We start from the raw sequence: 17,403 nt of genomic DNA, 5'->3' as shown, positions 1-17,403 counted from the left end.
AGCTGTTGTCCATAGCAATGAGATTCCTTATATTAACCCGTTAGTGAACACTGTTGAAAGGTGTATTGGCGGTCACTAACGGGCCTTGGACTAGGCCACTGCCTTGTACAAGTCCAGCACAGGTGTCCCGTGCAGGTGCTCGGCTGTCAAGAGACAGCCGCTCTAAGGGCCAGGAGCAGAGGAACCTCCGATAGAGTCAATAAAGACTGAGGCATCTAAGTCATAGTTGCCCACAGTCCCAAATTTGCTGGGGCTGTCCCGAATTTACAGAGACAATTCCGGCAAAATTAGTGTCCTGGACTGTGTCCCGGCCAATTGAACTGGCGACTGCTGTATTCAATTGTATCTGCGTCCTCAGGAGCAGAATCTGCTCCCTGCTCTGCCGTTCACTAGGCTACATGCCGTGTTAGGCCTGCAGCCTATAATATGCTGGGACAGGATCCCTGCACGATGATGTGACTGGATCGCGCCGACCTACGCAAGAAACTTGTCTCGGTGCCTCATAAGCTGCAGGACTGAAAAGACTGTGAAGCTCCCTTTTTTTTTTTTTTATTTGGGGGGCTTTCAAGTACAATCTACAAAGGGGGGTATGTGTGGCACTATCTACAGGGAGCAGTGTGGATCACCATCTACAAGGGGCACGGAGTGTGGCACTATGTATGTACACTGGTTTTTACATTACCAGTAGTGGTCAGCTCATATCATCTAGTTCTAGTTATAAAGTGAGACATCACCTGCCTGTGTACAACCAGATAGTCAAAGATACCGTCCACCATAGTAGCGGTCAGCCAAACTAGTGCAGACATTTTTGTTCGTTTGTTTATTTGGATGCGGAAATTCTGGGAAGCAACGCCCCATTAGCCACACCCACCATATAAGCCACACCCACCATATAAGCCACACTAAGTGTCCCTGGAAAAACATTCAAATGCTGGCAACTATGCAGAGTGATTTACAGGAGGGGGCTCCCTCATCAGTTACCATGGTAGCCACGGGCCTAACAAGGCACCCAGGGCCTGCCGTGGCTGTATGCCTATTAGGTTGTGCCAGAGGCACGGCCTAATAGACTGCTTGTTAGTTATAGGCCCGATTCAGATGAGCGTATTTCACGTCCATGTGCGTTTTTTTTTTTTTACAGACACCACATGGACCTATGAAATTCAATGGGGCTATTCAGACATGCGTTGTTTTTTACGCAGCATGCGTCTATTGTGTGAAACTTATGCCATGTCCTATTTTGGTGCATTTTTCTTTAGCAAATAGTGCGGATCACGCACCCATTGAAGCCAATGGGTGCGTGAAAATCACAGGCAGCACACGGACGTTTTCCGTGTGCTGTCCGTGATTCATGCACCAGTTGAAAAAGAAACGCAGGGAAAGGCTACATTTGGCCGCTTCCAGAAAAAAAAAAAAAAAAGCAGCATGCTCTTTTTGAGCAGGTTCCGCCTCTGACCTCCCACTAAAATCAACAGAAGGCAGAAAAAACCTGCGCCACTTGTTTGAGCGTTTCTTGGCGGCGGAAAAATTAAAAAAGCGTTACAACAGCGCTGGCAGTTCAAAATCTGCCTCAAAATCCCTGGAGGAAGGAAAATTTTGCCTGCAAAAAAGTGTGTGTGAACTAGGCTTAAGTATATCAAAGCATTATAGAAGCGGTCAGAAGATTGCATTTTGAAGTCCCTTAATTGCACCAATGAAAACTACATCTCGTCCCGCAAAAACAAGCCCACATATGGCTACATCGACGGAAAAATATAAAAAAAGTTATAGATTTTTGAATGCGGTGATGCAAAAACAAAATTAGTTTTGTTTAAAAGAGATTTTATTCCGCAAAACATAAAAAAAAAAATCTTTACTTATTTGGTATCTCTGTAATCGTTCCAACCCATAGAATAAAAGTAACACGTTATTTACGCCGCACTGTGAACAGTGGAGAATTAAAGCGCAAAAACCAATGGCCGACACAAACGGGAAGGGAAGCCAGCTCCCTATGACGATACGTGTCAGCTTTCTGAAAAACGACTAAACTTGACGGCTCCTTCGGGCAAAAACTTTTATATTATTAGAGCCATGGTGATCTTTTTGTGCATCTGGACAACCACTTTAAGGGTATGTTCACACGCACTAATTATGGACGTAATTCGGGCGTTTTTGCCCCGAATTACGTCCGAAAATAGCGCCTCAAATAGCGTTGACAAACATCTGCCCATTGAAAGCAATGGGCAGACGTTTGTCTGTTCACACGAGGCGTATATTTACGCGCCGCTGTCAAATGGCGGCGCGTAAATAGACGCTCGCGTCAAAGAAGTGACCTGTCACTTCTTTGGCCGTAATTGGAGCCGTTATTCATTGACTCCAATGAATAGCAGCGCCAATTACGTCCGTAATGGACGCGGCGTTCAAGCGCCTGCACATGCCGTTACGGCTAAAATTACAGGGATGTTTTCAGGTGGAAACATCCCCGTAATTTCATCCGTTACGGATGCGGTCGTGTGAACATACCCTAAATGATAAAATTCTGGCTGTCTGCATCCACCACTAGTGGGAGCTCACCGCATACAGTATTATGTAATATGACCGGCATGCGTTTTTTCTTTAACTAAAACATAGAATAGGGTAATAAAAGTAATATTCTGTTCATTGTATATAGCAGTGACAACTAATGTCATCCATGGCTCCGGATAGTTACTGCCGGCCATCGTGGTCAGGCCCCCCGGGCAAGAAATTATCACGTAGCACTAGCAAGGAGCAGTGGGGAAAGGGAGAGGAGTCTGTTAGTCAAGTATATTAAAAGGGTGTTTTCGGCAAAAAACGCTTTGGCTAAGTGTTACCTGGAAGTCAATAGGGTAATATTAAAACACACTACAAACATTTCCTTTGTCTTGCGTTTTTCGGCTCGGTTTTATTTTTTTTAATCACAGAAAAGGATGGGTCTGGCGTTTTTTTTTCAGGCACTTAGTATTTACCCGCATACTAAAGTTAACATGTGGTTTTTAGCACACGGTGAACGCCGTAAAAAAAGAAAACAAAAAATGACAATTTAGGAATCAGGTTTTTTTGCCATTCTACTCCACAAAGGATTTTTTTTCCAGCCTCCCAATACATTATGTTAGAATAAATGGTGCCATGAAAAACCACAATCCCGTCCCGCAAAAAAGAAAACATGGCTTTCAGAAGTAAAAAGCCAATATGAAAAAAAACAAAAAAAAACTTCTGCGGAGTGAAGGACTGAATACACGACCATATCCTACTGGCCTTAGAAGCAGCTGATTGACATTGTGCTGTTATTTAGGATCTACAAGTACACCCAGATCCTTCTCAACAAGTGTGGGCCTGTTCACATCAACCATTGTGACAAGTTCAGTTGTTTTTTATGGAATCAATAGCGCAGTATACTCCATATACCCCATCACATTTATAATATTTCCCTTGGACCAATGGGTCACTTTAACCAAGGAAGAGAAAAATGTTTGCCCTTTTGGTGCTTTTTTTGTGTCAGTGGCGATTTAAACATACGTTACAAATGTAAAGAATAGAAAATTGCCACCAGAAATGCTCGTCAAAAATTCAATTAAAAAAGCATTAAATTCATGGCATTTTTTACAATAGAAAAAAAATTGCAGCAATGTATACCTACCCGACAGATGCCACAAAAGGGAGGTTTCCCATTACGTGGCGTTTGTCCAGATCCCCATCTCTCCCATATTCTACCAGTGTCTCCTCTTCCTCCTGGTCTCTACTCATTTTGATAGACTATGGGCACCTTCGTCATGGTAAAAAAAATCTTTCGATATGTATCTGTAAACCTAAAAAGGTCCAAATTGCATTAGGTTGTGGGCCCGTTTCGGCATTTTTTTAAATTTATTTAAAGACCTGCTCTCTCTGACATGCCTGCTTGTGCAGCTACAAGTTCAGAGTGGTCTAGTTCCTCCTCCCATTGCCCTGTCTTCTTCTGACGTTTGAGGTTCCCCAGAGAGCTATTAGGTAGGAGAGAGTACTTTGCAGTATCGAAAAAAAAAAATAGGAGGGAACCTCCAGCTCACCTTAGGGCAAAAAATGTGTTTATTGCCTGTTGCGCCAGGATCCTCGTGTCGGCACACGTCGGTAGAGACACAGCAAACGATGGGTGTGATCCAGCGCAGGGAAAAAAAATCAATCGAAATTCCGGATGAATTAAAATGGAAACTAGTTCCGATTTTATTGAATATGGAATAAAAAACGCAGGGAGAGCTGACTCCCGCGGAGGAAAGGTGGATATATGGAGAGAAGATAGGTGTGTGAAGCCTACGCGTTTCAGACGATCTCCTCGTCCTTAGTCATGGCTGAAAAATAAATGATTTGACTGTTGGGGTGAGGGCTTATATCCGGTTTAGTGCAGGTGTGTTGGATTGCGGTTCAGGAGACTAAAGATGGAACGCAAACATATGACTGGTCTCGCGTCGTATCTCATCATCCGTCTAACCCGGACATTTGCGAATCACAGCGCTAGGACCCGCAATGTATTCATGGTACGTATGTGTGTAACCATCTGGTATATTTGTTAAAAGCGATTAGCTGCGTCCATATTAATCTTTAAATGTCGGAAAGAATTCAACGTTTGTTTAATAAGAACAAAATTGTTGGTATGTTTAATCCAGACCGGATATAAGCTCTAGATGAAAAGCGCCCCACTAGTCAAAATACAGTTTGGTGTGAAAAAAGTAGTGTGAATGCACGCTAAGTGCAGAAAGTCTAAAAAAGATAAAATGTGACTGGCATTGGCATATATGTCTACATGCAGTAAGCTAATGTTTGGACATCAAAGTAGCATAATGTACAGAGACGACTTGACAATTTAAAGATGTTAGTGTGCTACATACTGTACGATGGAAGTATGGAGTCAGAAAACCCTTAATGGTTGTAACAGCCTTATATCACCAAAAACACTGGCTATATAATATGGTAGGACGAATTTTTTTTCACACCAAACTGTATTTTGACTAGTGGGGCGCTTTTCATCTAGAGCTTATATCCGGTCTGGATTAAACATACCAACAATTTTGTTCTTATTAAACAAACGTTGAATTCTTTCCGACATTTAAAGATTAATATGGACGCAGCTAATCGCTTTTAACAAATATACCAGATGGTTACACACATACGTACCATGAATACATTGCGGGTCCTAGCGCTGTGATTCGCAAATGTCCGGGTTAGACGGATGATGAGATACGACGCGAGACCAGTCATATGTTTGCGTTCCATCTTTAGTCTCCTGAACCGCAATCCAACACACCTGCACTAAACCGGATATAAGCCCTCACCCCAACAGTCAAATCATTTATTTTTCAGCCATGACTAAGGACGAGGAGATCGTCTGAAACGCGTAGGCTTCACACACCTATCTTCTCTCCATATATCCACCTTTCCTCCGCGGGAGTCAGCTCTCCCTGCGTTTTTTATTCCATATTCAATAAAATCGGAACTAGTTTCCATTTTAATTCATCCGGAATTTCGATTGATTTTTTTCCCTGCGCTGGATCACACCCATCGTTTGCTGTAATTTGCAGTATCAGCTACATTACAACAAGGGGGACGGGGTTTGCTGGAAACCGACCAGAGTGGTGTTCTTATATAAAACTGGTGGCACATGCTTTTTATACTAGTCTTCTATAGTGCACTATTGGTGCTTTTTACTCCCTACTCTTCAAGGAAAGCATTTAAATGGCAATACAGCGGTGAAGCAGAATATATAGTGGTCCAAGAACTAGCAAACAGATATATGCAAAGGAAGGTCAAGCGTTTGTAAAATGCAATCGCTCGGTCTAACACGATCTTCTCGGAGTGCCAATATCACCCACATATAGTGTTGCTTTTCTTATGTAGCCTCACGGCCTACGTGCCCCCAGCAGTTGTATCCGTGTTCATATGCGGACACAATAATGCACACTACATCCGCCTACATTCAAACAAAAATCGGATTTTATTAAGAAATACATTAAATTTATGCAGCGCTGATGCCAGAGACCTACAAAGCTTTACTCCCAGAATCCTACACATAATGATGTTGCTTTAAGGGTGTGCGGCAACATCTCTCAACCCATATCAATGACGTTTTACCATACAAGGGGTCACACCACGTCATTTATATTATACCTCATCTACAATACATGTACTAATATACAGTATAAATGCCCTATAGCACACACAGGACAGCATACCCACTTATAGGAATGCCTCTGGGATGACAAGGTATTAATAAAACGAAGAGGTAGCAGTGAGTAAGTCTTTGGATGGTCGGACGGCCTTCATCAGCTACTCCTTTAAATATTTGCCCAAAAATTCTATCAAGTGGACGAGGCAAGCGCATCACCAAGCGGCAAAGGGCAGACGGCGTGTTGTCTTCACACTGTCCCTTGGATCTGGAGCGGGTGCGGTGTAAATTGACCGTACGGCGGGGCATGTATGTAGAGGGCGATTTCTCATGCACAGAAATGCTAGAAGTCAGCTTTGCGTATCGGACGCGAGGAGAACACTCAGCGATAGAGAAAGTCAGCCTGGATATTTGCACCAATCTCCGTCTCCCATTTGTCACCGTTGTTTAGGAGCTTCTCTTTGTTGTACAGGAGTTCCTCGTGCGTTTCTGTGCTAAACTCAAAATTCGGACCCTGCAATGAAGATATGACGGGACATTAGGATTCAAAATATTATGGTCATTGAAACGACTTTTTACGACCACCCTGCTTATAGGAGGTGACACTGCTGGGCCTACAGAAGGACATGGGAGATTCGTGTCACAGTCAGAGCGCTGGTAGCAACAACTGAAGTGCTACCGATACTTACCTGCCAGTCCTCATAGCTCGATCAGGTGGTAAATGGCACTGCTTGATGGAGATTTGCCATCAGATGTATGCGCATATAAAACTTGGAATACATAGGTATCCCAATAAATAATGGAGATGGAAATCTCCGCAGGATTAACATTATAATATCCACAAGACAGCCGATAAATGTACATGGGGGGCCCTCACCACTGGTACCCTCGTTGATCACTAGAACGGGGGCTCCGAGCCCGTTCTTCCTCATTGCACGATCACATAGAGGACCATTTTGAACAGAGCGACGTTTGCACATACCCTGCATGCTCCATTCAATGTCTACGGGGCCGATGGAGACAGCGTTTATACATTTATCACCCCTCCCGTGATAAACGTTCTTAGTGGGAAAACCCCTTTAAAAGGCATAGTCCCAGAATGGACAACTTTCACCTATCCACAGGATCGGTTATAAGTGCCTGATCTTGGGGGCCCCACTGCTGGGAGCCTCACCATTCATGAGAATGTGGGTCCAGAACCCCGTTTCTCCTCTTTGACTGCAGCGAGGAGGACATTGACTGAAGCTGCGGACAAGAACGTGTGCTGCTGCTCTATTCAAAGTCTATGGGAGTAACGTAAACAGCCGAGTACAGCGCTCAACTGTTTTCGTCCATTCCGGTATAAGCCCTTTAAGGTGTTAAGCCCTCTGGTGGTCAATGTACATTTAGGACCATACATTTCCAATCACAAGGATATGCCATCACTTTAATTGGTGGGAATGGACTGCTGGGGCTCCCACCGATCCTGGTTTAGCACTGCGGCTCCTTCCAAATTTTTCCCTGCACGGCAGCGCTTCCGGCCACTGGCTGCGCAGGGGGCTACAACAAAGCCCCATTCACACGAATGGAGCGGTGTTACATCAAATCATAAAATATTCATCAAGTTCAGCCCGTTACACTTACAACATTCAGTTGATCCAGAGAAAGGCAAAGACCAAAAATTCCTTCCTGACCCCATTGCACCAATACATATAACACTCACCTCCACTATAGCGTCCACGGGACATGCCTCCTGACAGAAGCCGCAGTAAATACACTTGGTCATGTCAATATCATATCTTGTAGTCCGACGGCTTCCATCTGCACGAGGTTCAGCCTCGATGGTGATGGCCTTAATAGGGAAAAAAAAAATTGAGATTATAGGTTTAATCGATAGGTACACGCGATGCTCCGCAATAGGGGTCATGTGACCGCTTCAACCATGGCCTCGAAGACAGTAATACAAACACTGGGCAGGTGCCACGGCCTAAGTGGCTATGGGATTACAACTACATTCCCTGTCACTTCATGCAGGGCATAAGGACAGATGTCAGCGCCATCTTGTATGAAGAGGACGGATCACCTCCGCCTCTTAAGTTTCTCCTAGAATGTTAAAATATGACAGGAAAGGGGAACCGACATGTGATATGTAATTATAGTGCGATATTACTTTAAAAAAACAACTGTACAGTACAGTATACAGATCGAACACATTCATTTGTCATTTAAGGCTTTTGCCTCTTTACCTGGGCAGGGCAGACGGCCTCACAGAGCTTACATGCAATACACCGTTCCTCGCCAGATGGGTATCTGCGCAATGCATGCTCGCCGCGGAACCGGGGGCTCAAAGGGCCCTTCTCAAAAGGATAATTGATAGTGGCTGGCTCCCGGAACAAGTAGCTGAAGGTCATTCCTAGGCCTGGAAGGAAGAAGAGACGGGTGATATGTAGAGAATACAACTACAAAAGGGAGCAAAAAAATGACGCCATCTGCCGTAAACGTACGGCAGATGTGCGTTCTAACAATATGGCACTGCCTGAGAAGGTGAGCCCGCACCATACGTGGCCGGTGTCAGCCTCTCATATAGCGGACACCCACCTGGAACGGCCGGGTGTTTAATGAAATTGTGGGGTGCCGAGCGGTTGGCATGACAGCCTGAATCCTAGTGAAGGCCTCCAGGCCTGCGTTCTCTGCTTGATTATTAACCCCTGACAGAAGCGGGGCCCAATAGGAGAGCACAGAAAAAGGCAATACACTACAATATACATGATAAAGTCCCTGGGGGGGGGGGGGTGTGATCAATTATTTTCTAAATATAAAAAAAGAATAAAAGTAAATAAAAAAAAGTTTCACCTAAATAAAAATAAAAAAAATTGTTATCGATGTGTCCCTAAAAGTCTGAACTATAAAGATATAATTTTTTTTTTACCCGCATGTTAAACGCTGTAGGAAAAAAAAAAAAAAAAAAAAATCACAATCATCTAGCTAAAAAATTTAATAAAAAAAAAAAAAAAAAAATGAAGAAGATGATGGATGGAAAAAAACGAAACAAAATTTATGGGTCTTGAAAGGCGAGGAGGAAAAAAAGAAATAAATGTGCACATTTTTAATTGGCTGTGTCCTTAAGGGGTTAACGATGTCCGGTTATCCCAGCCTTTATATGTCCCACCTCTAAGCAGCTCTGTCCACAGCAATGTTTGGGCCGCCCGGTCAGTCACAGATCTCAGGCTGTTCTCTTCTTCTCTGGCATTTACATACTCTAATGAAGGCGAAAGAAAAATGACAAATCCGAATTATTACCTAGATCATTATATGGCTCCAACATATTCAGAAGAGATGTCTAACTGTTTTCAATTATCTGTGTGACCTCCTTAATGGTCCTTGCCGCCTCTTCCCAGTCCCCCTTAAGATCCTGCAGCCGTGCACCGGGCCTGTGCGGGACCGTGATCTTGTGATGGCTGCTGGACCTTGGTGTGGATTCACACGCTGCAGATTTTGTTGCAGAATTTTCTGTGACTGAAAATCAGTTCTATTCATCTAAATGAAACGCACAGAAATCCGGATGACTGGAAACTATTTTTTTAGTCGCGCAAATTTCAGCAACGTGTGGATCCACCCTTGAAGGCCTATGCACACCTGAATGATTTTGTTTTTTTTTTAATTATAATTTTTTTTATTAAAACAATGTTTTTTGTGATTTTAAATACTTTTTGAATTGACTTATTATCAATGTTTTTTTTTTACTTTTTATGATACAGTATTCGGTATGCATAGAAGCCGTATCGTTCTCTCTCCACCGAGTCAGTCAGATAAACGGAAATGACGGCTCAGCTGAGAGCGGGTCCTGGGCGTCTATGACACGTAGGAACAACCGGTTATCGATCACATCAAAGTTAGCATCATCGATCCTGCGGGTCAGAAACGCAGAACACGCTGACAGTGAACCCGTCAGTCCCGCTGATCTGACGGATACAGGTTTCAGCGCTAGATACAGCTGCTCTGTAGAGAATACAAAGCAGCTGTATCTCAAAGTAAATGTCTTTTTTTTAATAAAAAGTAATTAGAAAGTTGCACCAAACACTGATTTAAAAAAAAAAAAAAACGTTTTCAAAAAGGTGTTAAAAATCACAAAAAAGCATTGAAAAAAAACCAAAAAACGTTAAAGGGTTACTAAACTTTTAATTTTTTTTTGACATGTCAGAAGTTTGATCAGTGGTGGTCCGAGCACTGAGACCCCCACCGATCGCTAAAACAAAGCGGCCAAAGTGCTTGGGTGAGCGCGGTGCTGCTTCGTTTCTGATCGGAAGTACGGACTCATAGACTTTCTATTGTGCCCGTGCACCACTTCCCTCGCTGTCCGAGAAAAGCCGATCAGTGGCACAGCACTAAACCGAGCGCTTCTGCCTCTTCGTTTTAGCGATCGGTGGGGGTCTCAGTGCTCGGACCCCCACGATCCAAACTTCTAACATATCACTAGGACATGTCAAAAGTTTAGTCACTCTTTACGGTAATTATTATTATTTTTTTTCCTTAAGGGTTGACCAGTAAATTAGATCAACAATTTGGCCACCCCGGGCTTATTATAAATCAGGTCAGTAACTTACTGAATGAATGCATCTGAGGTGCCAGGCTAAAACTTCTGACCAGGGTCCAAGAACATGAGGGACCTGGAAATAGAGCAGAATAAAATGTACAATTAGATGTGTGACATCACAACCATCAAAGGCTTCATTAATCCAGCAACAAATCAGAAGAGATATACTGACATGAGTGACATCACTAGCTCCATATATAGATGTCCTCTGAAACACATCATCTCCTCAAAGCACAACCATCAAAAGGCTTCACTAGTCCAGCAACATCCACAAGCCAGGAGAGATATACTGACATGAGTGACATCACTAGCTCCATATATAGAGGTCATCTGAAACGCATCATCTCCTCTATCAGCCAATCAAAAGCACAGGTTTGAGCAGACTTTTTTATTTTTATTTAAACGGGTCAGGGGGTAGAGAAACTTGACAGGAATTATATCCCGAACCTTACCGTACTTATTAAATTTTTCTCAATAGTTTACCCATATATGGGCTGAAGCGACATAGGGCAACAGGGCGAGCCTCTGATGTTACACATAATAATATAAAACTAAAATCACAGGCGTCTCCTTTTAGGATATTCATTAGCTGTAAAGGTGACGGGCCCCTCCACGTATGTACATTGAGACTTGCCATCTGGATTCATGGTGATGTTTATTATGATCTGCTCCACCGGTTGGGTGGCATGACCTGTGATGAAACATAGCTGCCATTTACAAGTCCACCAGATAATTATTCCAAGCTGTGGACGAGTCTCCTCTGTGTATTTATACTGTCTTGCTGGATTAGGGCCATTAGCCAACGTTCCTGTGATGGTGTGACACAGTGAGCAGGGACAGATGGCACGTCTGACGGGGACCCCTGGTATGCGGACATGAAAATCAGCAACTTGTAAACATCCCTGAACTACTTGTAGGCCAAATGTCACATTAGGAAATCATATCCAAACCTGGAAATTGACCTTCTGTGCATTACCGGGTTTTCTGAGACCGTAGGCCACGAATATTACAGTCCCGGAAACCCCTTTACTCTAAAACCCGACCACTACCCCTCGCCTCACATGGTCTCTAAGGCCTCATGTACATAGAGTCCTATACCGCTCTGTACTGCTATATGAAGTCAGAGGCATACACAAAGGCCCTGTTCACACAGCGGAATATTTGCGCCGATTCTGACGTGTTTTTCACGTTTAAATTAGTGTGAAAAACCTCCCAAAATTTGAAGCCTCCAAACGTCCCACTGTTTATATGGGGCAAAATTGTAAACCGACATAAAAAAGTTGCGACATGTCACTTCATGATGCGGTTTCCACTTCATATTCCACCGCAAATCCCACATCGGGTAACCACAGGCAGATTTGTCCTATTAAATGGGGCTAATCTACGTGCAGAAACGCAGCCGTTTTTAGAAAAAAGCCGAGGGTCAGCCTCGGATATCTACCGCAGTTTCTCGGCCAATTCCACATCAGATTTTTCCACACGAATAATCTGCCGTGGAGCTTACAGGCTCCATGCACTTCTATGGGTGCCAGATTACGGCCATGTGAATGGAACTTGCAGAAAATGACTGGAACCGAATTCGGAAGAAATTTCTGCAACAAAATCTGCCGTATGTGAATATACCCCAGTGCTCCCCAGATAACCAGAAAAAATGCAGTTTCCGTAAATCCGGCCAATGCTGCAAAAACAAGTCTTCGCCCGAGTGCAACGGCCGCTTCACCAGGTAGGGATGGGTGACCCCATTCTCGAGATGGGTCCCATCTCTAATGCCCCATGCAGACGACCGTAGATTTCGTCCATAATTACAAACTGTAATTACGGACCCATTCATTTCTATGGCCAACGGACACATTCCCATAATGATTACGGGCATGGTCGTGTGCATGGGGCCTAAGGCACTAAGCGCATAACCGTAGTTTTGTTTCCGTAAATACGGATAATCTGCGGACACTTTCATTTCTATAGGCCACAGACACCTTTCCGTATATTTCTGGATGTGTGTCCGGGCCGTATGATCCGTAAAAAATAGAACGTGTCCCATTTCTGTCCACAATTACGGCACAGACTCGCCCATAGAAGTCTATGGGAGCGGACGGCTACGGATGTGCATCCGCAGATGTCCATAATTGCGGAAGCGTTGCTATGCGACGGCAGGAGATTCCCCAAGAAAACGGTGACAGACTGACCTTTTCAAGGGGTTGGGACATGTTGGTGACATCATTTGTAGTCTCCCTTTCTTTGTGGATCTGTAAATACGGATGCACCATGGACCGTATTTGCGGACAGCATGCCAAATATGCTGATGACTACGGATCGGTATTTCCAAACAGTAAAAACGAGTACAGTCGTGTGAATGAGGCCTTAAAGAGGAGGCCTCCACCTGAACCCACGGCAGTGATAAATCTTCTATCTACTACTTCATGACGGGCTCTAGTATTGCCGTTTCCTAGTGAGCCAGTATATTCGGGGTTCCCACTCCATCTGCTTTCATTTGTAAGTATGCCGATTTCCCTGCCAGCCTTACTGTGCCTCTACCGCCACCCTAATATGACCGATTGAGCGTGGTGTTCAATGACCAGGATTGGATGTTTCTTTGATCCCGGCAGTTACTGCGGGATTGCATCTGTCAATCACATTTGCCCTCCTGCAGGTAATTGAGCAGTTAAAGGGCTTTTCCCATAATTATTATTTATCACCTATCCACAGGATTTATCTGATCAGTGGGGGTCTGACCGCTGGGACCCCCAACGATCACCGATCCTGGGAGCCCCATAGTAATGGAGCGGTAGGGCGCATGCTCAACCACCGCTCCATTCATTTCTATGTGGCTGCCGGGCAATATTTATCACCTATCCTGTGGATGATTTATTCGAAACCCCTTTAAGACACGGTGACGTCACAACATACCTGCTTGCTTGGCAGCACTGTAGATAAGGCGAGCTCCCAACATGCTCACGGGCTCTGCAGAAAAAGAAATGAACATATTAAACAAACGCCGACAGTATAATAGAAAAGGACTAATATGGGAACTGTGCCCGTAATCACGGTCGGCGTTTACGAACACGGCCGGCAACGGCCATCCGCATTTTCGGCTCGTGCTCCCGTACTTTTCTTTGACCCTACATACAGCAGCCGAAACGACATCTTGGGACACCTGGGAGGAGGATGATGATTTGGGTTGCGCAGGATATGGAAACTGGCTACAGTAAAACCTCAGGCGGCTCCAAACGTAGCGGAAATGCTTTTGGGTAAGGACACACACAGCGGATACACGGCGGATTTTCCGCGACAGAACTAATTGCGGATAATCCGCAGCATATTACAGCAGAGTGGATCAGATTTGAAGAAACCTCATCCACACGCTGCGGAAAAAAAAAAGAAAAAAACTGCGGAAAAAAACGTTCATAAATTGACCTGTGGTCCGTTTTTTTTTTTAACCGCAGCTTGTCAATTTATGCTTCGGAATTGCTCTTTTTCTGTCGCAGGTTTTCAATTGAATTCAATGGAGAGATAAAACCCGCAACAAGTGTCTCGACTCTTGCGGCGCAAACGCAAAAGTCACAAATAAAAAAAAAAATGGTTTTGGGATTTAAAATTAAAAAAAGGGGTTTATACCTACCCCCGGCCATAGTCCTAGCGGCGCGACCCTCTGCTCTGGGTCCAGCCCGGCCTCCCGAGATAACGTTTCATCCCATGTGACTGCTGCAGCCAATCACAGGCTGCAGCGGTCACAAGGACTACAGCGTTATCCCAGGAGGCCGGGCTGGACCCAGAGCAGAGGGACATCTCGCCATAACAACGCCCGGGTGTTAAGTAGAAGCTTTTTTTTTTCCTGCTGCATTTTCGCAGCAGACATTACACCCGAAAAACGGCACCACAATTTGGTGCGGTTTTTCAACGGAATTCCCTGCGGTTTCCAGGACGGTATCCGTTGTGTACTTTTACTCAGCGTTTCCGCCCTGTGTGTCCAAAACGCGTAGGTGGATTTTTCCACCACATGTAAAACCGGCCTTATGTTTCAGATTTTTGGTGCAGGCGCGCGCATGTTGACCTTCTTACACCATTGTACAGTTTACATCGAGAATTAATCTACATACAACCAGTAGCTGGTATATACATTACGTACAGATCCGAAGTTACAGGCTGTATTGGGCACAGGACGGATATACTGCGGAAAATTACACAGTGTTTCCGCCCTGGTCACCGCAGGGTGTTCTAACAAAAAAAAAACAGCACGTAAAAACAACCCAAAGAAAACCTATACTTACCCGTAGTCATGGCGACACATACCTCTGACGTCCTGAAGCCCGGCCTCCTGGGACGACGTTTCACCCCATAAGACCGCTCCAGCCTGTGATTGGCTGCAGCAGTCACACGGGATGAAACGTCATCCCTGGAGGCCGGCCTGGACGCAGGAGCAGAGAGATGCGCACCAAAAAAAAACAACTTGTGATTAAGTGCGGTTTTTAACTGGGAATTTCCTGAGTATTGTTGCGGTTTTGGTGCGTATATTCTGCAGCAAACTACACGTGTGCATGTGGCCTTATAGTTCAGAGCTGTATTCATACTTCAGAGCTGACATCTCCCAGCATTCCTTGCTGCCTCAATGCCTGCACAGAGCTTGTTACACTGGTGATTTGCATTCTGGGAAGGGTCATTATACACAAGGCACTGTCCCAATTCATTATAAGGGTGGGTCTGACACAAACCTGCTGACTGTTTCCAATGACATCCAGCAGAATGTAAAAGAAACTCTGTACTCAGGATCATTACAAAATAAGTCATGTAATGTATTTACAAAGTTAATCAACGTCGTATGTAGATTGTTTTAATATATTAACTGTAAAATGGGAGTTCAAAGATGGACATTTCCTTTAAGGTTCTAACCCGTACACACTAACCTACTGAAGGAAAAGACCAAACGCGTACTATGGTGCGCAAGCGCATTTGTGTAAAATGACCGGCTACGCATGCGCAGTTGTCACTTGAGGCCGAAAGAGCATGCGCAGTAGCGATCCCCTTTGCGTTCCACGGGGTACGCTCAAGTCACGACTCTCAGTTAGGTTGGGAAGCGATTGAATACCGAAAACTCGGTATCAACTGCCACGTTCACCGGGCCCCACACACACCCATTATCAGCGGTAGCTGCTTTTATTCCCAGTCATTTCCCTCCGTGCTCACCTGACAGCTGCCGCTGACCTTGCTGTTAGCGAGCGCTTGTGGCCGCGAGGAGTGCAGCTATTGGTCGATGCTGCTGTCACTCAAAAGTGAAGACCGCCTTCATCGCTCTGCTCCGGCATTCCCATTAGCAGTTCCGAAACACGCCCCTCCCACATAGAGGCGCGTCGAAAAAATAGTATCTCCTACTTTAAGATTACTGGACGACATTTACCAACCAGTGGCTGGTCAGCACAGCTGTCTGTCAAAAGTTTCTCGTTCGTGATTGGTTGTCAGGAAGGGGGCGGTACACGCGGTAGTGATAAGAGAGGCAGCGTTTAATCACGTGGTTCAGTGGGTTTCTAGTGTAGGTAGTGTCTGGGCTGTGTTGGGGGTCTGGATGAGAATAAGCGCATAACTGAATAGTTGATGTAACACCCTCACAGTTAGGACTTCACATCTGCATTGAAGACTCCGTTACGTTCCTCCGTCGCAGATCCGACTGAAAATACAGGAGACAATAGAGCAGTATGTTGCGCCATTGTTTCCGGTAATAGCACGTACGCCATTTTGAAAACCTGATGGAACCCATTAAAGGCAATGGCTTCCATTGGGCAACGATGGTGTCCGTCCTGTTTCGGAACCAGCGTTTTCAGCATTTTTGTTATGGTAACACCGATGCAGGTGTGAACAAGCGCTAAGGCTGCTAGCCTGTGATAACTGAAAATGCCAATGTAAATAACAGGGACAACCTGTAATAGTGGAAAAGGTAAATGATATGATCGGTGAAGAAAGAGCCCCACACGTATCGGCAAACCTCAGGGGTGACTGAATAGCGGATACCTGTCCACTTATATACAAATTATACCAGAGTAGTCAATAATGGAAAACGCTGCTGCCAAGTGTCGGCGTCCGGAGGTGTGAAGTGCGCATGTCAAGTAAATATCGTTGCTAAATACATAAGTCCGACACAGTGAGGGCACTAGGTAAACTTAAAGAGCTTTCCTCTCCTCATCTCTCTGTTTTATTAAATACTCCCCATGAGAGTAGAAGTCTGTGTTGTGCCGTTCCTCCGTTATTCCTCCTAGAAATGTATGAATAAATTGACAACTGGGTGTAACCATTCCCCTAGTCAAAGAGGCGTGTCCATGCGCAGTCACAGATAGCCAGCACTGATTGGACGGTGTCAGTTTGTGTAAGGACACACCCCCAAATAGTAACACCCAGTTGTCAATGTATTCATGCGGCCAACAACGATAATTTCTTGCAGAGACGAAACGATCAGGCAATGAACGAGCGTTTGGTAATTTATCGGCTGATTGTTGCCCTGTTTAAACAGTTCAATGATCAGGAACGTGCGTTCATTGTTTGCCCGACTATTGGCCCATGTAAAAGGGCCTCCTGCCCACTTCAGTTATTTTCTTCAGGGTGCTATCCGTTTTTCTAACGTATAGCATACTGACACATTCATTTCTATGGGGCCATGCCCACTTCCGTTGTTTTAACAGAATTGTGTGGCCGTTCCGTTTTTGACGGAACAGTC

At 44.7% G+C, this 17,403-nt stretch overlaps 1 protein-coding gene across 3 annotated transcripts; it reads right to left on the bottom strand.

The window, feature by feature from the left end:
• Nucleotides 1-5,936: 5,936 nt before the first annotated feature.
• NDUFS8 (NADH:ubiquinone oxidoreductase core subunit S8) lies at nt 5,937-15,985 on the bottom strand. Of its 3 annotated transcripts, none has more exons than XM_075842881.1 (7): nt 15,885-15,985; nt 13,611-13,664; nt 10,714-10,776; nt 9,279-9,368; nt 8,356-8,528; nt 7,833-7,961; nt 5,937-6,644 (listed from the first exon to the last, which is right to left on the bottom strand). In XM_075842881.1, exons 2-7 carry the CDS (start codon nt 13,651-13,653, stop codon nt 6,513-6,515), a joined length of 630 nt encoding a protein of 209 aa, XP_075698996.1. In that variant the 5' UTR covers nt 13,654-13,664; nt 15,885-15,985; the 3' UTR covers nt 5,937-6,512. The 3 variants fall into 3 exon arrangements, with proteins under 3 accessions (XP_075698996.1, XP_075698995.1, XP_075698994.1); XM_075842880.1 differs by lacking the exon at nt 15,885-15,985 and adding an exon at nt 15,605-15,677; XM_075842879.1 differs by lacking the exon at nt 15,885-15,985 and adding an exon at nt 15,413-15,488.
• Nucleotides 15,986-17,403: the final 1,418 nt, after the last annotated feature.

This window comes from Rhinoderma darwinii, chromosome 11, assembly GCF_050947455.1.
Source record: "Rhinoderma darwinii isolate aRhiDar2 chromosome 11, aRhiDar2.hap1, whole genome shotgun sequence".
Classification (NCBI taxonomy): Eukaryota; Metazoa; Chordata; class Amphibia; order Anura; family Rhinodermatidae; genus Rhinoderma; species Rhinoderma darwinii.
The sequence above is the reverse complement of the archived record's forward strand: the minus strand, read 5'-3'. Positions and strand labels throughout refer to the sequence as shown.